Raw genomic sequence first — 27142 nt, 5'->3', positions numbered from 1 at the left:
CCTTCACTTTTCAAGTGATGTGGAGAATGTCCCAAGTGGAGTTTCAGATAGTTTCACCTTGCAAACCATCCAAGGAATTCCCAGCCTCAGAAATGTGTTCAAAACAGGTGTTTGCTAATGTTAGCAAAGCTATTATTGTTTTTTGTTTTGTTTTTGCTGCAATACCCAGAGTGATAGGAACAAATTCATATTGCTCCCCCTCCCATATCCCATCTAGCAGAATGAACACTGGACTAGCAAAAAGGAGGCTTCTCTGTGTGAGCGGACCCTGGACAGCTACAATGTCCTCCTTTTGTAAAATGGAGACAATAATAACAGTCCAACCATTCTCAGATAAGAGTTTTTACAAAGACTAAATGAGATCATGTGAAAAACATATAATTTAAGTCATTTAAATATAAGGTTCATCATTATTATTGTTATAACATTTGGATCCCTATAGCTAAGTAGAGGGCAGTACCTTCATTAGAGAAAGCAAAGGCTGAACTATTGGACTGCACTGACCTATAAATTAGTGCTTCCGCATCCCCATTGAGTAGCGCAACCATATTAAGAACCACAGCAAATCAGGCCAAGAAAATTTTGGTTTGATCAAAATTGTCTAGACATGGCCTATGTTGCTCAACCCTGATTGAATGAAGTGAGGGAAAGGGAAGTAGAATTAGGATCATAGATTCACACAATATTTTTAGTGTTGGAAAGGACCCAAAGAGTCATCTAATCCTCTCTCATCGTTATAAAACGAGGAAACTGAGGCCCAGGGAGATTGTGAGTTGTCGCTAATTAGTGAAAGAATCAAGCCTAGAACCCAAGTGTCTTAACAGTGGTCAATTTTTTTTTTAAAGCCATTTGAGGGCAGCTAGGTGGCACCATAGATAAAGCACCGACTCTGGATTCAGGAGGACCTGAGTTCAAATCAATCCTCAGACACTTGGACACTTGACACTATCAGTGTGACCCTGGGCAAGTCACTTAATCCTCATTGCCCTACCCCGAAAAAAAAAAAAGCCATTTGAGCCAAAATAAATGAGTTGTGACCACCAGCCCTATCCTACTTTAGAGCTGAAATCCTTCCAGAAAAATGTCCTATATTTGTCAGAGCCAGTTAAGTACATCCTAGTCATATATAGGAACATTCAAGCACTTCTAATAAGGTCACACACGGTTTGTTTTTCCTTTCCTGGTATGAATAAATGACTGAAGCATTTATTAATCACCATGTGCCAAGCATTGTGCTAACCTCTGGTGATACAAATAAAAAAAAAGTAAAGAAGTCCCTGCTGTCAGGGAGCTCACATTCTGATAGGGAAGGTTTCAGCTGCAAGTCAGATGGAAAGGTCCCATGGGCTTTAGGATGCAAAAGCAAAACAGATGTTAATGCATCTTTCATGTTATTTCTACTGAGAAAGTGATACGGGTTTTTAATGTAGAATCATTTGATAGTGCCAAGGACTTTGGCAGTATGGTAGAATATGGAGCCAAAAAATGAAGCTGAATAAGTGCAATATTGGAACAACTTTCTAGTATTGAATTATTTATAGCTATTGAATGTAAACTTGGTTCACAAAGATTGTATGTAAAGAATCAAAAAATTAGGAGTAGCTAGCATTTTCCTGATTTTATCTGTGCCCAGCTAAGGTGATCACTGCTATTTATTTATTTATGTATTTATTTATTTTTGGTGGGGCAGTAAGGGTTAAGTGACTTGCTCAGGGTCCCACAGCTAGTAAGTGTCAAGTGTCTGAAGCCGGATTTGAACTCAGGTCCTCCTGAATCCAGGGCCACTGTGCCACCTAGCTGCCCCAATCACTGATATTTTAAAAAATAAATTCTTATTGATATCAATTCATGTCAGTCTTTCCATTTTTCTATAGTCCATCATGTTTGCTATTTCTTAAAGTACAGTTGACTTTATTCCTTGACTATAAATTGTACCTTAGACACAGACAGCCATATCCAAAATGTGTCCCAGTAGTGACAAGGGAGACCAAGTAAGAAAGTGTGGCTAAATGGAATGAAACTCACCAAACCATCTGGAAGAAAAATAAATACTCAATGCTCATAGCCAACTGAGAGTGGATTAGTTATATGATCAATAGCATGGTCTGGTGGAAATTGCACTGGATTTGAAGTCCAAAGAATTTTAGTCCTAATTGTGACACTAAGTCATTTAACCTTAGTCAATTATCTGTACAATGATAATACTTGTGTTACGAATCTCACATGGTGGTTGTGAGGATAAAATGAAGTAATACATGAAGTACTTAGAGAGCACTAAGCTGTTATCATTAATACTAATATTGCTTTTGGTTTCACTAGTATGATTTCACATACATCCTAATGTAACATTTAGAATATATTATTATACTTGGCAGCACTAACATTTGAGTTTAGGTGACCATGCATTTCTGTAATATTATGCCTTCAGTTTTATTAATCTAACAGATAATAATAATCCAAAATTTCCAATGGTAAAAAACCTCATGCTAGAAAAACTCATTGCAGAGGATAGTGTTATGATTATATACAAATGAAATCCCACAGTTCATCACTCCACTTATTCCCATCTTATTTCAAGAATAACAAAATAGTTTCAACTGAAATATCGTCACATTGATTTTCAATTTCATTCTATCCGTCTTTCAAATATTGTGTTCTGTAAATTTTCAGTTCTTTAAAAGAAGTAGGTGTGAAATACTGGCATTAAATGGAGGATGATGAATTAGTGATATAAATGATCAAATCACATACCAAAAGTACCATAACTCTCTCCTTATCCTCTTCCCATCCCACAGTGATACATCTTAGGTTTCTAGATAAATGAACTAAGTTCCCTGATGTTATTGCAGGTAATATACTTGGTGCCAGAGCAGGAAGATATTGTAGGTTCAGTTTCACTTTTCAGATCTCTTGAGGCCTTGTTTTTGCATTTGATGCCCAAGATATTACAAATACATTTTTCTTGGTGCGTTATGGACCAGAAAGAACAGATCAGTGGGCACTCCTTGTCCCTCTCTCCAGTTTTCACATACACATGAACTGCTAGGTAGGCACCATATATCACTCTGTAGCTTAAACCACTACTGATAGTTTTGTTATATTTATTTTCTGAACTTAGAGACTGTGTGGTGTTAAGAAAGGGTCTCTCATCAGGTGATGCCTACAATTCATACTAGCTATGTGTGACCATGGGCAGGTCACTTAATCCCAGGCAATTCTGTAAGAAGAAGAGTAGAAAAAGTACTAGGTTTGGAGTCAGAAAACCCAGGTTCAAATTTCAATTTTGCTACCTGTTTAACCAGGTGACTTGAGACAAATCACTTTACCTGTCTGGGCCTAAGATTTGTTATGTATAAAATAAAGTTGGATTAGATGACCACTAAGGTCTCTTAGTTGTCTAACCTATGACTTGTGATCCTGTATTAGAAGCAAATTGCCAAAGTAACTATGATGTGCCAGGCTGTATGCTAAACATTTTACAAATACTGTCTCGCTTGATCCTCATGGCAACCTTGGGAGATAAGTATTATTACTATCCCCATTTTACAGTTGAGAAAACTAAGGCAGACTAATGAAGTTACTTTTCCAAGGTCATACAGTTATTAAATATCTGAGGCCAGATGTTAATTCAGGTCTTCCTGATACCAGGCCTGGCACTCTAGCCACTCCAATTTAGCCACAATTAGAAAAAAAAAGGTACTTTGAGAGTGTTATGAGGAAATTGGTTGGTGGTGGTGGGGGGTTCTCTTTAAAGAATTATACCCTCTCACACACAGATCCAATTAGAATAAAATAATCTTTTATTTAAACGCTAGAGAAAGGAAAGCTCAAGACAGGTCTCAAGGAGAGATAGTTCCAGAGACATGGTTCTCTGAGATACCCGTCTCCTTGAACAGGAGAAAAGCAAAAGCTCTTATAGAGGACAGATGGTGGAGGGACAGATGGGGTGATCATCTAACTGTGGAAAGTTCCTTTTGGGGGTGGGGAAGCTGGAATGAGGAGAGGTAGTCCTGACTTTGGGAGTTATCTGTCCCCTTGGTGCCACTCAGACAGCAACTATGCCTAATGGGCTTATCTCTCTTGCTTCTTAAGGTGTGTCTGTCTTTTCAAGGAGAGTTACCCCAGACCTGTGTCCTTGAGTTTAGCCAGTTTAAACTTTTTTTTTTTTTTGGGCAGGGCAGTGGGGGTTAAGTGACTTGCCCAGGGTCACACAGCTAGTAAGTGTCAAGTGTCTGAGGCCGGATTTGAACTCAGGTCCTCCTGAATCCAGGGCCGGTGCTCTATCCACTGTGCCACCTATCCGCCCCCTAGTTTAAACTTTAATAGTCCTAGGGGCAGCTAGGTGCCACAGTGGATAGAGCACCGGCCCTGGATTCAGGAGGACCTGAGTTCAAATCCGGCCTCAGACACTTGACACTTACTAGCTGTGTGACCCTGGGCAAGTCACTTAATCCCAATTGCCTCACCACCACCCCCCAAAAAAGCTTTAATAGTCATAACCCCATAACAAGATTTTATAGCTATTAGCCAAATAAGACACTCCCTGCTGCCTGGATCATGCTAATGATTATTTTCTTTAATCTAAGGTGATCCTGCTGAGCCACCATTAGATGGCACATGTTTAGCGTATTTTATTATCTTGTTTTTATGTCACTTGCATTTCCCAGCATGTCCCCACCCTGTACCCATCCCTTTTAACAAATAATAGAAGAGAAAGAGAAAAAGTCAGTTCAGCAAAACTAGTCAAAACATCATTCAAGTAAGACAGGATATACAGTATTCCACATTCATAATGCTCTACTTTCCCTTCTCCCCTTAAGAAAAGACTTGGTCCATTGCTTTGAAAGTCTTTTCCGGGACAGCTAGGTGGCACAATGGATAAAGCACCTGCCCTGGATTCAGGAGGACCTGAGTTCAAATCCGGCCTCAGACACTTGACACTTACTAGCTGTGTGACCCTGGGCAAGTCACTTAACCCCCATTGCCCCACAAAAAAAAGAAAAGAAAAAGAAAGTCTTTTCCACTCATTATATTCCTTAGACAATTTTGTGATAGCTGTTCATTGACACCACCACTTGCCCCATCTCCAAACCATTAGCACCCTCCCTCCCAATGTTCCTTGTATTTAACTACTTCGCATTTTATTCACTTTGTCTTTAGTGTGTGTGTTTATGTATGTATTTGTTGTAAGTACATGTAAATCTTTGTAAGTAAGGTTATTTCAGTCTTTGTTTTTGTATCCCCATAGCCTAGAACATAGTGGTCATTTAAATAATCCTCATTAATTTATTCATTTGATAGACTGATTGATTGGTCTGTTTATTTATTTATTTTGTCCGGCAGTGAGGATTAAGTGACTTGCCCAGGGTCACACAGCTAGTAAGTGTCAAGTGTCTGAAGCTGGATTTGAACTCAGGTCCTCCTGAATCCAGGGCAGGTGCTTTATCTACTGTGCCACCTAACTGTCCCCCATTCGATTGATTATTAAGGATTATTAAGTTGGGTGACAGATGTCAAAAGCTTATGAAGTCCTGGAAAAGAACAAAGGCAACTAAGTAGGGTCATAAAGTGCTGGACCTAGAATCTGGAAGACTTGAGTTCAAATCCAACCTTAGACACTTAAATGGCTCTATGTCTCTAAGCAAGTCATTTAACCTCTGTTTCCGTTTCCTTTTCTGTGAAATGAGCATCATAATAGCATTTGCCTCCCAGAGTTGTGAAGATAAAATGAGATAATATTTGAAAAACATCTTGTAAACCTTAAAGTCATACATAAGCTAGCTATTATTTTTATTAACAAAGCAAAATGTCTCACCCACCGAAGGATCAAACAAATTTAGTCTGCTTATAAACTGAGTCAATTATGAGACATAGCCTGGACTATATTAGTCTTCAGATAAAATAGTAGCATTTCTTCACCAAGAAGGTAAGCTGCTCTTGCATTAGCTAAAAACTCTTAGGCATTTTTAACTCCTAGGAATGTTTTCTAAATGGCAGGGCAGATGTTGGGGGTGAGGGCAGTGGTTGGAAGAATCATAGACTTACTGTATGCACTTATGAGATCAGCTAACATCAAATCAGAATCAGTGCTATTGTGCACACAAAAAAAAATTAGCAGGCTTTAATTAACATGATTGCAAGAAAAGTGTAAGAAGACACCTTCCTCCATTCTTTAAAGAAGTAGGAATCTGAAAGTGTGGAACAGTGCACATGTCAGATTTTTCAATATGTTGATTCATCTTGTTGGTTTTTTATCTTCCTCACTTTTTTTAATTATAAAAGTATTTTATTATTTTCCAGTTACATGTAGAGATAGTTTTCAACATTTGTTTTTATAAGATTTCTAGTTTAAAATTTTTTCCCTCCCTCCCCCGTTCCCAAAACAGCAAGTAATCTGATATAGGTTATATATGTACAATAACATTAAACATATTTCCGCATTAGTCATGTTATAATGGAAGAATCAGAGCAAAAAGGAAAAACCTCAGAAAAGAAAAACAACAGCACCAAAAACAAGAGAAATAGTATGGTTCAATCTGCATCCATATTCCACAGTTCTTTTTTTTTTTTTCTGGATTTGGAAAGCCTTTTCCATCATGAGTCCTTTGGAACTATCTTGTACCATTGTATTGCTGAGAAGAACCAAGTCTATCACAGTTGATCAACACATAATGTTGATGATACTGTGTACAATGTTCTCCTGGTTATGCTCATCTCATCAGTTCATGCAAGTCCTTCCAGGTTTCTCTGAACTCCTCCTGCTCATCGTTTCTTACAGCACAGTAGAATTCCTTTACATTCATATACCACAACTTGTTTGGCCATTCCCCAATTGATGGGCAGCCCCTCAATTTCCAATTCCTTGCCACTACAAAAAGAGCAGCTATAAATATTTTTGTGCATGTGGGTCCTTTTCCCTTTTTTATGATCTCTTTCTCTTCCTCACATTTTTAAAAAGTTGTTTTTAAAAGTTGCTTTTTCGAGAGGAATTAGTGGAAAGAGGGAATAGAGACAGTGTAAAAGACAAAGATATGGGGGCAGCTAGGTGGTGCAGTGGATAAAGCACCAGCCCTGGATTCAGGAGGACCTGAGTTCAAATCCGGCCACAGACACTTGATACTAACTAGCTGGGTGACCCTGGGCAAGTCACTTAACCCCCACTGACCCGCAAAAAAAAAAAAAAGACAGATACAAAAATCTTTTTCAAGAACACATTATATGAATAATAATTTTAGATGTCCTGTGAGATCAGCATTATCTTTCCAAAATATTAGTTTTCTGGCCCCATTTATGTTGAATGATCTTAAGTCACATCTCATCTACACCTGGAGGGTTTTGCTCTCTACTAAAAAATACTTATGAATCATGACCCATTGGTCTCAATCTGAAGATAAAGACAATATCTTCTGTTGGACAATGGACTCTTCAGTAACATGATAAAGGTCTGCAAATGGAACTTGTTTAATAAGACTTGTGTACTTCCCTACTGGATGCTCCTTATGTACTGACTCTGGGGTATACAGAAGGAATCCTCTTATCCTGGAATTTCTGGAGTGACTAATGTAATGAGATGGATCCCTTCAGGCAATGAGACCCATGACTGTCAGTCTCATTTCTTTATAGTTATACCTTAAGCACAGAAAAGAGATAAGGAAAATTATATGTTTGCCCCAACATGCACACACCTACCTTTATTATGATTCTGTGCGGGAAGCTGGGGGAGAGGATGATTAGAGGGGCCTGAACTACTATAGGAGTTTCCACAGTGGTTATTTGAGAAAAGATGTACTTCACCTTAGTGGGTAGTAGGAAGCAGCTTGACACAGCAGATAGAATGCTGGGCTTGGAAGTCAGAAAGGCAAGTTCAAATCCCACCTCAGAAATGTATTAGCTTTGTGACCCTAGACAGATTTATGACTTTCCTCATCTGTAAAATGGGGGTAATAATCCAATGGGGGTAAATAAACCAATTTTAAGGGTTGTTATGAGAACCAAATAAGATTATGTCTATAAATATGTGTGGATGTATATGCACATATACATGTATGTGTATATATGTATGTGCATGTGTACATTATATGTAAATGTATGTGTAAAACTATATTGTGACTGTACACATGTACATATCTATAGATAGATAGATAGATATGTATACATACAGACAGTTCTCACAAAGGGCAGTTCAGCATCTTTCAACAGCCAATTTTGGTCGATTAGAGAGGAGAGAAAGTCAACAAAAACGGGCAGGGCAGGGATTTCTAGAAAAGAGAAAACTAGCAGGATTCTGATTGAGAATGAGTCTTTTGGGTCCTCTGCATTAGCATCCTTAATTGGAGAGGTTCTGAGGAATCACGGAAGAATGTTTCAGTATAGGTTATAGTAGTAGGTGGATAGAGTGCCTGGCCTAGAGTCAGGAAGACCTAAATTCAAATCCAGCCTTAGACACTTATAACTGTGTGACCCTGGACAAATCACCTAACCCTCATCTGTAAAATGAGCTGGAGAGGGAAATGGCAAGCCACTTCAGTATCTTTGCCAAGAAAACACCAAAAGGGGTCATGAAGAGTCAGACATGACTGAAAACAACTAAACAACATAGCAGCAGCAGCAGTACGAATAGGAAACTAGACTGCCTTTCAGTCATTTATCAGTTTTTATTATTATTCAACCCGATGATGACTTTTTCATTATCCTATCCATTTCAGTTTTTTGTTAAAATAATTGTTATCAAATAAATCTGAAGATGTGTTATGAAGTGGTGAATACATTCAGCTGGGGGAGGGGCAGAGTGAGATTAGTAAATGTGGTACCAGTGATAGCCTTGGCATACCTATTGATCATTAATAAAGTCAGTAGGAAAGTTTTGTGTTTTTTTTTTAAATGATAATAACTGCTTATCTTTAATGTCAAATACTTGGGTTTAGAGTATAGAGACCCACTTTTCTCAAGTTGGATATTGTCTGAGACTGGGAGGAGAAAAGAGTGATCTATGTCCTCAGTATAAACAGAAGGCCCAAAGAAGACTAGATTAGAACTTAAGTTAAAAAAGTAAAAAGTAACAGTGGTCAAAGTCTTTACTTTAAACTTTGAGGCAGTTTCCCGAATTAACCTTCTGGTCAGTCAGTTTTAATTAATCTCTCTTTACCAGTTCTATTGATTAGGTCCCATCTCTATTAGCTTATTATTTCACTTCAGAAAGATTAGGTACCTTGACCTAAGTCACACACCTAGAATTCAAACTTAGGTGGAACTCTGATTGGAAATCAAGTGTTTTTTACACCATTCTACTTACTCAATTTATGTCGTTGAGCACCTACTATGCATGCTGGATAAGTTATAGGGCACTGTACATACAAAGAAATTAAACCATCCCGATCATCAAGGATCATACATGCTACTAAGGGAAAACACAAGTAAATACAAAAAAAGGATATAGCTACAGTTTCGTGGTTTTCCCATAGGTGGTTGAAAAGGAGAAGTATTAACAACTGAGGCTGCTGATAGCCTCTCTTTTTTTTTTTTTTTTTTTTTTTTTTTGGAGTTCTTTTAGACTTAGAGCTAGGGATTCCAGGAAGCAGATATGAAAAGGGAAAGCATTTAAGGCAGAGGGTCTAGCCTATACAAAGGCATGGCTATGGGAGATGAAATGTAACAGAAAAGGCAAGTATGCAAGTTTAGCTAGAACAGAGAGTCTGAAGGGGAGTGGCGTGTATTAAGTGGCTGGAGCCAGATTGTAAAGGGCTTTATATACCTAAAGAAGAGATTGCATTGGAGTGAGGGAAAACTGAAAGCAAAGATGACACTTGGGCAGTTGCTGAGTGATAATAAGGACCTGAACTGGGGTGGTGGCCATGTGAGTGGGGAGGAGATGGATGGTAAAATTAATAAGAATTGGCAAGTGATTAGTTATGACAGTGCCTATTTTTTCTTCATGTTTCTTTTTGTATAATATACAGGCTCCCTCTTCTAATTAGCTGTGTTTTTAGTACTATCATTCTGCTGCCAGAGTGAGAGAGTTGTTTTATGGTCGTACTCTGTCTGATATTGTTCATTGGTTTCATGGAAACCGCATTAGCTTAAACAACATTATAAGGAAGAATTCTTTCCAAGGGAGTAGTGTTATAAATGAATGATTATCCAAATAGTACCATATGATTCTGATAGTCTTAATAGTAGGTATGGTTATGCTGAACTGAGATTGTGAAAAGGTATTGTGTGATGTTATGTGGGCTATGCATAAATTCTAAAATGAAACAGAGGACCAAAAAAAAGTATCTCTTTTGCCTTCAGGAACTTCCTGGCTGTAAATAGAATATACCCCCCCCCCCAAAGTATATAATATAATGCAAGTTCCAAATGCATATATTTTCATCTTTCATTTCACTCTGAAACTACATTTAGGCTCAGTAGATAGGTTCTCCTGACTCCAGGGCCAGTACTTCAAATTCAAATCTGACCCTCAGATACTTACCAGCTTTGTGACCTTGGGCAAGTCACTTAACTCTGATTGCCTCTTCCCACTTAGAATCTAATTACTAAGTACAGTTTAGTAAATACATAATAGACTAAATGCATTTGCTAAGTACATTTAGTCTAATAACAAGTACTGTGTGAGAATGTTTATAGTCCCTACTTGTTAATGGAAAAAGTTTCTGCTTTCCCTGCTGGAGTCCTATGGTGTGACATCTCTTCCTCTCTGAGACTGTGAAATCGATCTTCTCTGCATTTCCTTTTGCAGATGTTGTGCTGGAGAAGGCCATGCACAAGTGTATTCTGAAACCTTTGAAGAGCCACGTTGAAGCCTCCTTGAAGGATTTCCACACTGCTGATGGCTCTTGGAAACAGTTGAAAGAGAACCTACAGCTGGTCAGACAAAGGAGCCCTCAGGACCTGGGTGTGTTTGCCCCAACTCCAGATTTTGTAGATGTTGAAAAGATCAAGGTCAAATTCATGACCATGCAGAAGATGTATTCACCTGAAAAGAAAGTCATGTTGCTGCTGAGAGTCTGTAAACTTATTTACACAGTCATGGAAAATAACTCAGGTGAGGACTATATGTAGATCAAAGCTATATCATTTCCAGAATGTGACTTACTGAAATGTTTTGTCAAGTGAGCATTTGTTTTAATTATTTAAAATCATGCATGTCAATATTCAAAGAAATTCGTTACAAATATTTCACAGGACATCACGAATTTAGGGACATGAACCTGAAACATCTGTTTCTTGGCTAATATTCTTTTGTGGCAAAATAACTAGATATTGTCTATGAATTACAAAGTTAGAAAATGGGCAAAATAGGATTTTTCCAACACTGCTTCCATTGGGCCTAGTAAGAAACACACTTCCTTTTACTTACTAGCAAAGATAAACAAAGCCTCGGATCCCTGATTTACATACATAATATCATTCTGAACATCATTACAAACTTCTACATAGTGAAGTTGCTTTAAGCAGAAGGAATGGGGGAAGTCCATGGGCCATGTTACAAGGGTACTGTAACAGTTAGGAAGCACATAGATATGGTACAAGGTAATTTGAGGAAGGAAAATACACTGAGATTCAAGTAGATCAGGGATAGCTACATGGAAAAGCTAGCACTTGAACTAAGCCTTAGAAGAATAGGTTTCTTAATTGTGGAGATTCAGCAGCTCAATTCAACAAGGAAATAGTGTATTTTAGGCACGGAGAATAGCTTGTGTGAATTCATAGAGGTAGGAGATAAGATGTTGAGTTTGTGCTAATGGTCCATTTCATTGATAGAAGGAAATAATAAAGCTGGAAAAGGTGGGTTTTCTTCAGATTATAAAGAACCGAAAATACCAATGTGAAGAGTCTGCATTTCATACTCTAGGCAATACAGAAGCATTTGGTTTGGTTTCTTTTGAGCAGAGGAATAACATGGCTAGACCTATGACTTAGGAAGACTTGACAATTTTATGGAAGGTATAGTGGAGAGAAGAATGAATGGAATCAGAGGACCAGGCAAGGCGTGACATGGGCCTAAACTAAGGTGATAGCTTTGAAAGTAAGTAAAGAAGGGGACAGCTAGGTGGCTCAGTGGATAAACCACTGGCCTGGATTCAGGAGGACCTGAGTTCAAATCCAGCCTCAGACACTTGACACTTACTAACTGTGTGAGCCTGAGTAAGTCACTTAACCCCAGTTGCCTCACCAAAAAAAAAAAAAATAGAAAAGGAAAAAAGGAAGTGAGTAAAGACAAAGAAATGAATAAAAGAAATGTTTTAGAGGCAGAATGGGAAAGATTTGGCAACTGATTGGATATGAGGGAATGAAAGAAAAGGGTTGTTCCAAGGTTATAAACCTATGTCACTGGAATGGTAGTGGTTTGAAAGTAGATTGGGTGAGGGGAGGAAAATGATGAGTCCAATTTGAGCCAATTTATGTGGAAAGGCTGGTGGGGCATGCAGCAATGGATGTCCAGCAGGCAGTCAGCACTAAAGTCTGGGAGTTTGGTAGACATATTAGAGACAGATAGGTAAATTTGAGATCAACCTTCAAAAAGATGAAAAATGAATCCATCGGAACAGACGCCATCATTAAGAGAGATAATTCATGGAAAAGAGTAGAGGAGAGAGCTTAAGGGGATAAATACATGTATGAAATAGTAGATGAGTGATGATCTAGTATAGGGGACTGAAATAAATTAAGTCAATATGGTAGAAAGAGAATTAAAAAAAAAAGTCATGTCACAAAAGTCAAGGAAAGAGTAACAGGAAGAAAAGGGATGATCAGTATTTAACAAAAATCTACAGAAATGATGAGGACTAAGAAAAGGGCCATTAAGTTTATCAGTTAAAACATTATAGATGACTTGGGGAGACCAATTTCAGTAAATTAAGAGGGGTCAGAAGCCAGGTTGCAAAGTATGAAGAGTAAGTTGGTTTTGGTTGTTTCCCCCCCCAGGGCAATGAGGGTTAAATGACTTGCCCAAGGTCACACAGCTAGTAAGTGTCAAGTGTCTGAGGCTGGATTTGAACTCAGGTCCTCCTGAATCCAGGGTCAGTGCTTTATCCACTGTGCTACTAGCTGCCCCCAGTAAGGTGGTTTTAAGAAAACAGAATCAATGAGTATAGAATACTCTATAGATTTTAATGGATACATAATCTGCTACTTGTAGCTTTGTAACCTTAGGCTTTGGTGTCCTCATCTTTAAAATGTGGGAGTTGGTCTAGCTGACTCAAGTTCTAAATATTGGTCCTCTTCAATTTAACACAAATTTATCTAACACTTACAATGTTCAAAGCACTGTGATAGATGTCAGTCCACAGATATAGGACCCTGTCTGTTTTATATACAGAAAGAGCCTTTGGCTCTGTTTTCTATCATACAGAATGTTCTCTCTGAGAGAATTAAGTTAGTCCAGAAAACTGAGTTTTAACTGAAATTCCTAGAAGAGGGAAAACACATTTTTATGTTTTTTAATTCACTTTTAGAACTTCATAGTGAAACTTGTGAATATGGGATTGCAATAGAAAATGTATGTTTTGGGGGATGTGTAGGTGGGTACATGTGTGGGTGTAATGATCCCAGAGAATTTCAGAAACACCCACCACCACATACATAAATGGCATATTTCCTGAAATTGACATTAGTCTATTAAAAGCAATACATAGCATATACATTTTGAGGGGGAAATGACCTTTGGTAATGATTTTGTCTTTGTCTTCCTTCCCCATCCTAGGGAGGATGTATGGTGCAGATGACTTCTTGCCAGTGTTGACCTATGTAATAGCACAATGTGATATGCTTGAACTGGATACAGAAATTGAGTACATGATGGAGCTGTTAGATCCATCATTGTTACACGGAGAAGGTAAAAACTTGTTAATGAAGTCATTGGGGGGTGGTGCTCTTTAAATCATGGTAGATTATTATATTTTGTATTAAGGGAAAATACTCTGCAGAAAATCAAAGAATGGCAGGGTTTGATAATGAGTAAGAAATTAGGATCGTATTTTAGAGCACATGTATTTAATTTTATTTTTTGCCATGAACCCTTTCAATAATCTGAAGCCTATATACACTTTCTTAGAATAATGTTTTTAAATGCACAAAATAAAATAAATAGAATTACAAAGCAACCAATTAAGTTGAAATACAGCTACCAAAAAAATTTTTTTTAATTTTCTTTTTTTTTGGTGAGGCAATTGGGGTTAAGTGACTTGCCCAAGGTCACACAGCTAGTAAGTGTCAAGTGTCTGAGGCCAGATTTGAACTCAGGTCCTCCTGACTCCAGGACCAGTGCTTTATCCACTGTGCCACCTAGCTGCCCCTCTCTTTGGTTTTTAAAAGGGTTTTCTTTGTAACAGTGGCCATTGAAGGGCCAGGTCAAAAAGGGCCAGCAGCATATTCTTCATCAGAAAATGTGCCTCCTTCTCCCCACTCTTCAAAGCACATTCATAAATTCAAGCAGTTGAGGCTGTAAAGTAGCCTTTGTTTTTGGTTTCAGTGAGACTCCTCCCCTCCCACATCCTTCTAATTATTTCACTTCACTTCACCCACAGCTAACCCCTAACAGCAGGATGAGAGCCAGAAGTCATCCTGTACTGAGTCAGGCTTAGTAATAAATATCTTTAGTTCCTGTCCCACCGGAGAACCAGCTAATACTGAGCCTCTTTCTTCCTCTTGACATGGTTTTCACCTGTCTCTCCCAGCCCCAAATAGTACTTGTAATTTTGGAATCAGGAATTCAGTGATGAATGGTGAAGGGGCTTCCCCTTACTGTTTTCATCTTACCCTCCCTTGTTGGACAGGAAAAGGCCATGTGGCTTTGTCTCTAGGGGCTAAAAGAAATACACAATAATTGCTATGTCTCCATTTCCTTTCTTCTGCCACTTCATTATTATTTTTTTTTAAGTGAGGCAATTGGGGTTAAGTGACTTGCCCAAGGTCACACAGCTAGTAAGTGTTAAGTATCTGAGGCTAGATTTGAACTCAGGTACTCCTGACTCCAGGGCTGGTGCTCTATCCACTGTGCCACCTAGCTGCCCCCACTTCATTATTACAATACCCGTGCCAAATTAGGGAGGTGTGGAATGCATAGCCTTCAAAATGTTTGTTTGGCAAGTGAGATTCTTGTGCATTTGTGGGTGGTATGTGAAAAAATAAAAATTCACTAAGGAAGTTGCCATTCTCTTTTTAAAGGACATTTATGTCTGTTATTTATATTCCTGTATTCAAATTGGGAGTTGAAGTGATTGGAAAGAGAAGAAGAAAAATAGAGGATGCTCTTACTAAAGTGTATCCTGTTCATTTGGGGTCTGTCTCTCCCATCTTTCCTCCTGGTAACATTTAATTATCTTTCTACCTTTTTTCTCCCCTCCCTTGGCTGTCTGATTCATTTTGGTTAAACTATGGGAGTAGTTAGTCGAAGCCACTGCACACAGCAAGGGTTCCTTTTAAAATAGAGCTTCGAACTCTGGGCTGCTGACCACCGGTCATGAATTACTCATCCTAATCTTTATATTGCTAAGCTAACCCTTTCATTAGTTTGTTGGGCAGCAGACTACAGTTCTTTCCTGCTGATTAAGCGTGTCTTAAGTTTTATTGAAAAGATTTCATGTAAAAAAAAAATCCCTCTTAAATGCATTCTAATGGCAGGGTAGTAGTTTTGCTGAAATTATAACCCTTTTGTTTTTAAGCCCATTAAACTTAGTTCCTTTGTGCTATGTTATCCCCCTTTGTTGCTGGGATAGATAAATTTTGAAGTTTTTTTTTTAAGTTGTCATAAGGGAAAAACAGCTTCCCTCCACCCTTTTGACCTCCCTAAACCCTAGATGAGATTTTTTTTTTTTTTTTGGTGAGGCAGTGGGGGTTAAGTGACTTGCCCAGGGTCACACAGCTAGTAAGTGTTAAGTGTCTGAGGCCAGATTTGAACTCAGGTCCTCCTGAATCCAGGGCCGGTGCTCTATCCACTGTACCACCTAGCTGCCCCAAAATGAAAGATGAGACTTTTTTTTTTCCCCTAAACCCTAACAACCCTAATCAAGGTCTAATTCAAGTTCTCCCCTCTCCACAAAGTCTTTCCTGGTTACTACAGCACACGCTCGTTTCTTCATCCTCTGGGCTCCTGGAGCTTTTGTGCCCTGTACCATGTGGCCCTTCCAATTCATCCTCTGTTGCTGCAGCACCCACTGCATACAGGGAACGATGCTGGTCACTTTAGGAGATAGAACTCAGGCTCTGTGATTGCATTTATTAAACACCACTTGTAGATGCCACTCTGCTAGATTCTAAATGTGGGGAGTAAGATAATAAGTTAGGATCCCCAACTTTAAAGATCTTTCATCCCAGTGGTAGAAATAAGGTGTTACCTAACATGCAGAATTGCTATAAACTTTAAAAGTGTTGCACCAAAGTGATCTATCAAGACATGTACTAAAAAAAATGTGACTGATACAAAGAAGGATATGATCCAAAAGAAATGCCCAGTATTGCAAGAGAGAAATGAGAAATCACTTCCAGCTCAGAGGATCAGGACTGCCTTCATGGAAGAAGTGACATTTCAGCTGGGACTTGAGAGGGGGAAGTATCTTGATGGGGAGGCAGAGAAGAAAAGAGGAGCATACTAGGCTTAGGGAATGGCATGAGCAAGCAGGAAAGCTTGCTTAGGGAATGACAAGGGGTCCAGTGTGACTAGAACACAGGGTATGTACAAGAGAATAGAAAAAAAATGGTGGAATTGTAGGCCGGAGACACATAGTCAGTAAACGGCACCTATTTGCACCAGTCACTGTGCTGAGCACTGCGGATGCAAAAGAAAAGAAAAGAAAAAGGTATAAGACAGTCCCTGACTTCAAGGAGCTCGCTGTCTAATGTTGAAGATAACGTGCAAACAACTGTGCACAAATAAGCTTTATACAAAATAAACTGGAAATAATTAGCAGAAGGAAGGTGAACTGGAAAGGCTTCCTGTACAAGGTGGGAAGTTAGATTTAAAAGAAATCCTAGAGATCATCTCATCCAACTTCTTCATTTTAGAGATGAGGAAATAGACCCAGAAAGTTTAAGTAGCTTCCCAAAGGTCGTGAAGGTAGCCTAGTAGTCAAACTGGAATTTGAACCCAGGTTCCCTGACTCCCAGCCCACTGCCTCCGTGGAGGATCTTGAAGGTTGGTACATTTGGAAAGTACGAATAGCTTAATTTGGCAGACAACTGGAAGCTCAAGGAAGGTTTTGAACAGGACAGTCAATCTACTGTGTCTTTGGGAAGATGAATCTGAAATATGTAGGATAGATTGGAGGCTGTAGATAACGGAGCCAGGGAAAACATTGTCAAGAAATAGATCATGGGGCAGCTAGGTGGCGCAGTGGATAGAGCACTGACCCTGGATTCAGGAGGACCTGGGCAAGTCACTTAACCCCAATTGCCCTGGGGTGGGGGTGGGGGGAAAGGACAGATCATGAGGGCATAAATGAGGGTAGTGGGAACTGAGAACAGAAAAGAAAGAATAGCTTTGAGAGCTTCTGGAGGCAGAATTGATGGGATTTGGTGACCAAATTAAGTGTGAGTGGGAGGGAATCAGGAAAGAAAAACCTTAAAAATAGCTGAGGTTTTGAGCATGGGTCACCACAATAATGGGGCCATCACCAGAATAGGGAAGTCTAGAGTAAAGTTAGTTCAGGGGAATAAGATTTATTATTTATTCCGTTAAATATTTCCCAATTACATTAAAAAAATTTTTTTTCACATTCTTTTTTTTTTTTTTGGTGTGGCAATTGGGATTAAGTGACTTGCCCAGGGTCACACAGCTAGTAAGTGTTAAGTGTCTGAGGCTGGACCTGAACTCAGGTCCTCCTGAATCCAGGGCCAGTGCTCTATCCACTGCACCACCTAGCTGCCCCCACATTCATTTTTTTTTTTTTTTTGGCGGGGCAAAGGGGGTTAAGTGACTTGCCCAGGGTCACACAGCTAGTAAGTGTCAAGTGTCTGTGGCCAAATTTGAACTCAGGTACTCCTGAATCCAGGGCCGGTGCTTTGTCCACTGCGCCACCTAGCTGCCCCCCCACATTCATTTTTAAAGATTATGAGTTCCAAACTCTCTCCCTCCCACCCCCCATCCCTTGAGAAGGCAAGCATTGTGATATAGATTATACTTGATCTAGCCCATCTTTCATTAAATACCTACAGATAAAAAAGATAGCACCTAATGTAAAATACAGTACAATACAACAAGCAGGCAGAGTATCATAAGATAAAGAGTTCAGAGAAGGGCACAAGCCCTGTTATTGTGCCTCTTAGATAAGGTAACAGCAGGGTTCTGCTGGAGCCAGCTTGGACTGGCTGGCTCAGTGTGAACATTTACACAATAGAAATCAGCAAACGTCACAAATCAAGGCTTGATTTAATGCTTTGTTGATTTCTAGACTTAAAATAATGGAGAACTATAATAATGCAGATTAAACTTAAAATCCTATTGGGAATTGCTGTAGGACCAGTAGGTTAGACTAGATGCCTTCTCTAGCCCCTTCCAACTCTGAGAACATGTAATTCCATAACCAGTCAATTAAGTTATCATTTCTACTTCCAAAAGAGGCTTGTGTGACCAAGAGAAATGTGTGGTCACTAGTGATTCTGCTATGCAATTTCTCTAAGAAGCAAACTGCTCTATACCGAATTTATATGAATATTTGCATGAGGAAAAAAAAAACTGTTGAAGAAATGGGAGAGCTCGTGTTGACTGCATTCATGTACTTTTGTCATCGAAAAGCTTGACTCATTTCATTACCAAGGACTCTGGAAAAGTCATCCACTGTCGTCTTTCACAGGAGGCTATTACTTGACCAGTGCCTATGGAGCACTTTCCTTAATAAAGAATTTCCAGGAGGAACAAGCAGCTCGCCTGCTGAGCTCAGAGACCAGAGACACCCTCAGGCAGTGGCATAAGAGGAGAACAACGAATAGGACCATTCCGTCTGTTGATGACTTTCAGGTATGGGGCTGGTGATGAAGGAAAATAGATGACTTATCCGTCTCCTTTTCAGCCCACTAGGAAGGTAGCCAGTGTTAAATCAGGGCTTGGCTCACACAGTACACTGGAAAGTCAATTCCATGTGTTTCCGGCTTTTGTTGTGTTGCCCAGGAGGGAAGAAGTATTTTAAGCTACCCTCTCTCCTTGAGTTTCACTTCTCTCTTTCCTTCTTTGTTAAAAATAAAATACTGGATTTTCTTCACTTAAAAATGAAGTCAAGCTAAGGCAGAATTTGGTTCACTTGGGGGTGCTAGCAGAAGAGCAAACTCTCTGAGAGGGTGAGGCACCTACAACACATAATGGAGGGGGTCGGTCTCTATCAAGTCTCCTCTCTTTTAGCTGACAACCATCTGTGATTGCTCCTCACCTTACTTTCCCACACCTTAGACTGGTTTCCTTATATGTCCGTGGTGTTGGAGGAGTAACAGCTGTGGCAGCAGCTGTGATAGGAAATAGACTAGGGAATTCCTGAGACACCTCCTTCCTCAGGTTTTCTCTCTCCAGTGTAGGATTTTCCATTATCAAGAGGTATCTGTGCTTTTGGATTAGTTTAAAGTTTTCCATCACAAACAATAAACTAGTAACATGGACATTAAAATGGGAGAGAGGAATTGATATTGAAAGAATTAGAGGGGGGGGTCTACTTTCGACTTTTAAATGTGGTATAGACACAGACATAATGCACAAATGGCTGGTTGTACTGCTGATGTTCAGTTTGAATTCTAAAATTCCTTGAGGTGGTGGTATTTGTTATTTTTCCTTGCTCCTTCCAAATCATACTGAGGAATGAAGCTGTGCTGAATTGAAAGAAGGATTTTTCCCCCTTGTTTCCTTGCCTTCTCACCCCACTTCTTTTTTTCCCTTCTTTTTTTAGATCTTCCATCCCTCTTAAAATAGCTAAGAGTTCAGTTTTGATCAGAGTTGACTCCCCTTTAATAGGCAAGATCAGCAAGTTAGATACCAAAATTATCTTCTGAGAAATTTCTTAACAGGCACATGCATTTGAAAAGGAAGGCTGCATCTTTTTCCTTGTGGGTTTCAAAAAAAATGCTCCAAATATCTGATGACTTAGACACACACTCAAGATCTTGCAATATGTTTCTCTTCCTGGAATTACATATTATAGGGCATATGTTTTTCAAAAGAAAGAGCAGAGCAAAGCTCCCCTACCTCTTCTCCCCCTCTCTCCTGTGTGTATTCCCTGCCTTTACTGCCACTCTAAATATCTATCTCTTCCCTATAATTGTCTATCAGAGAAGCTGAAGAGCCTGCCCTTTTTTTTTTTTTCAGGGTAATGTGGGTTAATTGGCTTGCCCAGGGTCACACAGCTAGTAAGTGTCAAGTGTCTGAGGTCAAATCTGAACTCAGGTCTTCCTGAATCCAGGGCCAGTGCTCTATCCACTGTGCCACCTAACTGCCCCTAAATTGATATGTTAACAGACTATTCTGGGTGATACTAGGAAATATTTACTAATCTCTTTTTCTCTCTGATCTGACCTATGATTTCATTGATTAAGAGAATGACTAATAAAGAAATCTCCTTGCCCTACCCAGGTCCACACAATCTCTGCAGTTTATGGTCTTAGAGAGTTACTTGAGGCACTCAGGATAAGTGACTTGACCAAGGTCACAAAGTCAGTATTGATTAGAAGTGAGACTTGAGTCCAGGTCTTCTTGTCTCAAAGGCTGGCTCTACAGACACTGTGGCTGAAAGTGATAAAAATGTATGTGTGTGTGTGTACGCACACACACACATGCACCACAGAGGGCTTATTTTTCTTAAAGTGTCTTTGCCAATACACTTAATCATTTTTGAAAATTTTGAAATAATTTCCTATCACCTTAGGATCCCAGGAAGTTGAAAGGGATAAAATATACATACATACATTTTATAGTTAACTAAATAATACTTGACAAAACACAAAATTGAAGTAAACTTCAAACACATGATACATAGTATTAAATCTCCAAATTTGAACTTGATGATTTGTGTGCCTTCACTGCTGAAAGAAATTGATGGTGGCAGTGGGAATTTAAAAAACATTTTGTAACAAAGGGGAGAGAATGTGTGCTCAGCTCGTTGAGATGTTTCAAAGTTCAAAGTATAAACATTTGGTGTTTGAAAGATTTTCTAATATTCATTATTGCTGACTTGAAGGAAGGGGAGGGAAGGGATAGAGGGAATTGAAAACCAAGTACTGGGTATATGTTTTTAAGCATGCATGTGTATGTGTGCAGAGAGACATTTAACAGCTAGTACTGACCTTCTTTGTCCATTAGATGATACTTTAGACCATAATATACACAAAGCAGAATTCTATTTCCTCAGGTCCCCACTTGAATTTGGGGAAGTGAAGTTTAAAAAAGAAAGAAGCAGTAACAGCATAGCAATAGGTCCCCAGACCTATAACTCAGCACTGTGTCTGATAAATGAAAAGACCAGCACCAACCAAGGCCTTGAAATAAATGGTTCACTAAGTTTATTGCAAATTATTTGCAAATTTAGGTTTTGAAGTGGGAACGAAATAACTGAGGCCGTAAGTGTGCCCAGAAATACTTTCCTTCCAGTGAAATATTTTCTCTCCCCAGACACTAAAATTCCCAAAAGCATTGCTCACCTGGTAGAAGGAACATTCCTAGGCACAGCTGGACAAATTAAAATTCATTTCACTCGCATCCCATGATGTATAGTTTTGTCTGATAATGAATGACTGCTTCATACAATTTGAGCCAAGAAAACGGGCCCTCGATATTGTCTCCATGTCCTAATTTTGTTTCTGGTCGTCTTTTTTCATGTTACAGAATTACCTCCGAGTTGCCTTCCAGGAGGTTAACAGTGGTTGCACAGGAAAGACTTTATTGGTGAGGCCCTATATTACTACTGAGGATGTGTGCCAACTCTGTGCTGAAAAGTTTAAAGTAGAGGACCCTCAGGAATACAGTCTCTTTCTTTTCGTGGATGAAACTTGGCAGCAGCTGGCAGAAGACACTTACCCCCAGAAGATCAAGGCTGAACTGCACAGTCGGCCACAACCTCATGTCTTTCACTTTGTCTACAAGAGAATCAAGAGTGATCCATATGGAGTCATTTTCCCAAACAATGAAGAAGAAAATGTCTCCACCGCATAGAATGAGGCAGGGTCCTTCCCAGTAGCGCACATGAGCTCTTGTTGGGAGTGTCACTTTCTTGGCAGTCACATGCCTGAGGTTCAGAAAGGCAGGTTGCAGTCTCTTGCTCAGTGGCCAAGCTGTGAGCCTCTTGCTTGGTGGCCAAGCTGTGAGTAGCGCTTATTGTGAATATGCAGACAGCGGCCATGGCTGTGATTACCTTAAGCCACACTGTGTCCAAGCAAATTGAGCTGAGTTTCTTGGAATGTTAGAATTTCTACTTCAGTGTCCTTCAGACACTTGGTTTCTACAGCATCCTGAGGCCTACTTTATATCTACCCTTTAGACAGGTTTATTTTTATTTAAGCATATGCGTCTATGCTGGATAAACTTGTTGTCTAGGCTAGTACTCTCTTGATTTCACCAGCAGGTGTTTGACAAGACTGTCCGATGCAGTGCATCAATTAACTCTCACAGTTCTATGGATGGTTGCATCATCCTTTCCTACAACTAATATTTTTTTTTATAAAAAGCCTCTGTTTTTATATTTCATAGAAATTTTTATAGCAGTTGCAGGTAAACTGTCAGGGTTGGTTTTTAAAATATTTTTGTAACTATAAAATATTCTATAATTATGCATGTGATTTTTAACATTTAATATACAAAAAAATAAATCTCTTGCTGGTTTTAGAGTATTTCATTAAGAAGTCCCTCTTTTCTGTAACTGGACATTTGGACAATTTTTAAAAGGAGAGACTGCTGGGTTTCTTTAAGCAACTTGTATCACTGACACTGGCCTCTGAATGCCTATAGATAAATCTGATGTACTGTTATCTTGAGTTTTGTTCATGCACAGTGTGTTTTGTTTTTGTTTTTGTTTTTTTTGCCAACAAGTGATGCTGGGAATAATGGAAGAACTGAATGTAGAGAAAGGAAGAGGGAGAATGTATAGAACATAACCTAGGAATGAATGTTAGTCTGCTGGTTCAGGCTTCTTGCAGAATGTGCCGGAAGGAGATAGAAAGAATCATGTCTGCTTAAAGTACTGTAAATATACATTGTGATTTGGCAATATCTGTCTTGGATGTGATTTACTTTCTTAAAGAATTTTCAAAAACCAACCAAGAAAATCAATGATAACACTAATGCTCTCTCCCAGTAAATCAAAGCTAACAGCATCAAATTGTGCTGAGTTGAAAATAAGATTGTATACTGATTGATGCTGTTTAAGGGAAAGGGGCTATGTAGAAAGCCACTGAACAAATCCTTTTGAGTCACAGAAATATACATTGAAATTAAATTTTCATGTGCTTGTATGACCTGTTTAGGAGTGCAGTAAATTATGGTTCTTCTGTCAGTGTACAAATCCAGGTACTTATAAGAACACAGCTCTGCTATGTGTAAAGATGGGTTGCTGTCCATTACTTGGAAGGATCTGTACTTTTTTTTTCATTGGTTTTGTCACATATCTGAAACCCTCAGCACATTCTGTGTTGTATTCCCTTGTGTAAATGATAAAGAATGGATTTTGCACATAATACATTTTAATACTGTATAATAGTTATGTGTGGAATTTGTTTTTTTTTTAATAATTCTGTTGGTTGCTTCATTTTCTTCAGCAATATCCCATAATTATGTGCCACAGACAAATGTAACAGATCAGAAATCTTTTCCAATGTTCATGGTTAGATAATACATGAGAATGTCTATAGAAGGGGAAATACTAATATATAGAATGAAGGGCCTCAAGGAAAACTTGATGCAAAAAGATTTCTCATTTTATTCACTGCATTACTTTCCTTTCTTATAGAAAATCATGACAAATCCAAATGCAGCACGCAGTAAGAGGCAGTATGCTGTGTCAGGTGACAGCTGCTATCCTTGGGGTTGGAAAGACCTGGATCAAATCCTTCTTCTGACAGATTTGTGACCACAGACAAATCACTCAACCTCTCAGTACCTCAGACAACTCTAAATTATGGATTAATTGCCAATCTGTAACAATGGAAGGGCTTTATATCCTGGGAGTTCTCAGCATGGTTGAAAACTGGTCAGAACTGCAAGAGAAAAAAAATCTAATGAAAGTTCAATATGAGCTCAGTTATTATCTTTCAGCAACAAGTGGTTTAGCAGTATTTCAAAATCAGGGCGCGTGTTCAGAAGGGCATTTGTCTCTACACCAATTAATATCTCTATGCTCCACAGTGTTTACACTTAATATTTATCAAATTAAATGAAAAGTCTAGGCCCCAAGCCTATTCTATGTGCTTTTTTTTTTTTTTAAAGCAGAGTGTCCCAAGAAGTCTTCAGTATAGTTTTTTTTTCCTCCAGTGTAGTTTTAAAGCTTTAATAACTCAGAATTGCACAAAGGTTTTTGGGATACCCTGTATTTGCAACATTTAGGCCTTTTTTTTTCTTTTTAAGAGATTTCAGCATTGAGCTGCCCTCTTCTGGACAAATTAGGAATGACATCTTTTCTAATTAATGTTTATCATGTTTAACGTTCAAAAAATCCAATTCGGGAAACATTCATTAAAATAAAGAAGCTGAGAAGTAGAATCACAGAATGTTTGAGCTAGAAAGGAATTTAGAGTTTACCATTGTTTTCTCATTTGTATTCCCGTTTTACAGATTTTTTAAAAAGGTGAAATACTTTGCCTCGAATATAGCATTTTGTCAAGAACTATCTAGTGAATTTTAAGACTTGACCTGAAGAGTCTTAAACAGATAATAAAATGTAATAGAGAGATCAAAACAGGAGAACGTGATGTGAGCAGAAGAAAACATCACAAGACCATTCCTTGATCTGCCTGCCATTGAGCAATGTTTCCTTTTTTAAATTACAACATAACATGTGTCTCCACTTTTTCCCCCATGCAAACATTTCTCACTTCTCAAATTGCCAGGAAACAGGCTTCAGTAAAATTTGGAAGGGATAAAAAGATAGTGAAATATATATATATATATATATATATATATATATATATATATATATATATATATATAAATGCAGGGTGGAGGAAGAGAGTGAATCACCAAATATATATAAAAAAAAAAAGTTATGAAATTTGGACACAGACCAAAAGAACATTTTGATACTATATACATTATCAGATAATACCCCTTCAGGATCTAGAAGTTTAAAAACAAACCCCATCAACTGCTTAAAACAGTTTAGTATCGATGTGGAAGTTACAACTTGAGAGAGACAAGAAAACAAAGTCAGGAAATGCAACTGGTAAATGTTTTCATTCATAGAAATGCTAACTTGCCTCCACCACATTTCTTTCAAGCTTCTGACACAACTACAAGGGAAGAAGGAAATAAACATTTATTAAGTGCTTTTCTGGACAACGTTGGGAGGTAAATGCTATTATTATCCCCATTTTACAGTTGAGGAAACTGAGGCACACAAGTGGTGTCTAAGACCTGATATGAATAAAAGTCTTCCTGTTTCCAGGCCCAGTGCTCTCTCCACTGAACCACCTGGCTGTCTCTACTTCTCACTATTCTAGAGAAGAATACCTAAATGATCCATGTTGTCCCTTTTATGATGCCAGAAGTCTCTAGAATATGAATTCCCCAAATACTAAAGGAATATTTCAAGGTATCATAGCTCTACTTCTGGCAGTATTTTATAGTTCATTTATAGAATGACAGTTGAAAATTATTTCTTTAGTTAGGACCTCTTTTACTTTCCCTGATACTCCTACTTTCTGTTACTATTTCTGTTTCTATTACTGTTAAAACAATTGTACAGAAAGATCATGAAGGTACACACCCTAATGGCTTTTCTTTAGGATTAAATTCTAAACTTTTGAGCCCTCACCACCACCCCCGACAATGTCCTAAAAGAACTTTTTGATAGAAATCATCTGAAATTTTAAACATCAAAAATACATTTCATACTGCTTAATATTTAATATAAATGCACATACATTGCAAATATGGACATAAGCATACGCAAAGAAAAAAATAACTAATATAGCCTCCTACAGCCCATTTTAGACAATCCAAAATTAATTTCAATTGGCTGAGACATAGGAAAATTCCAACAGTTCATGGAAATATGGTAGGTGTTTGGGGTTTTTCCCATAAACTTCCATTAAAAATAATTGGTTAAGAGATACGGTTGTTAGAATATGAGTTCAGAATCTGCCTTTAGACTCAACAACTGTGTATCTGTGTAAACTTCAGCTCTTCAAGCCTGTTTCCTCATTTGTAAATGAGTATGACAACAGCACTTATTTCAAAGGTTTATGAAGGTCAGGGAAGGTCATAGAATCTTAGGGAGCTGGAAGGGACCAACCTCCTCATTTTACATATAACTAGGTATTCAAAAAGACTTTCCCAGCTCTGAAAATCTCTGAATTCCAATGGCATGAATTGGAGGATTTATAGTCCTAGATGTTGTTTTCTTGGTATGCTGGGGAAGGTGGAGACAAACTCTGGCCAGAGTGCATGGAGACATATTCTTTCTAAGTGATGTACTCAGCAGTAGACAGGTGGTTCTTCTACAAAAGGCAAAATAACAAGTCAATGATCAAAACTTTTGTTTCCAGGTCCAGGCCGCAGAACACACCCTTTCCTAGACCATGTCTGTCATTTCTACAGCTAAGCCCAAGGAATTTGCCATTCCACCCAAGCAAGAGATTTCTGGTCCCACTGAAAAGTGAATGATAATGAGGGTGTCTCCTCTTCTACCTAGATAACCTGTCTCACAAGAGAACAGTTAAGTTAGGATCCCAAGAAGCTAAGCCAAATCGACTCAACCTTCATAAAAAAGAAGGAATGTCCTGTTTTTGATAGACTTCAGTCTATGAGTCATTAGCTTTCTTGATCTAATGTATATCTCAATGGGAACCATGTTTATTTGGAACAACCAGGCCCCCAAAATGAGATTGTGCCAAAGGACGGCACCGTTTCTTTCTCCTCTTCTTTTCAAGGCATTTGGACTAAGCATTTGCTTTCCTCTATAGAACATAGCTCAATAATCATCAGAGAAAGGGTAGGTATTTCATGCTGCAAGTTCAGAGACTG

At 38.6% G+C, this 27142-nt stretch overlaps 1 protein-coding gene across 5 annotated transcripts in view; it reads left to right on the top strand.

Annotated features, from left to right (window-relative positions):
• RIN2 (Ras and Rab interactor 2) overlaps positions 1–23662 on the top strand; it is a 247291-nt gene extending 223629 nt beyond the window's left edge. For 4 of the 5 annotated variants that reach the window (XM_043989609.1, XM_043989610.1, XM_043989607.1 and 1 more), the window contains 4 exons: positions 10739–11044; positions 13706–13837; positions 18792–18955; positions 21797–23662. In XM_043989609.1, the coding sequence (XP_043845544.1) occupies positions 10739–11044; positions 13706–13837; positions 18792–18955; positions 21797–22123 (929 nt within the window). In that variant the 3' untranslated portion in view covers positions 22124–23662. The remainder of the gene's footprint in view (positions 1–10738; positions 11045–13705; positions 13838–18791; positions 18956–21796) is intronic. The other variant, XM_043989611.1, reaches the window with a different exon arrangement.
• The last annotated feature ends 3480 nt before the right edge of the window (positions 23663–27142 follow it).

Source organism: Dromiciops gliroides, chromosome 2, assembly GCF_019393635.1.
Source record: "Dromiciops gliroides isolate mDroGli1 chromosome 2, mDroGli1.pri, whole genome shotgun sequence".
Taxonomy (NCBI): Eukaryota; Metazoa; Chordata; class Mammalia; order Microbiotheria; family Microbiotheriidae; genus Dromiciops; species Dromiciops gliroides.
Note: the sequence above shows the minus strand (reverse complement) of the source record. Positions and strands in the feature narration are given on the sequence as shown.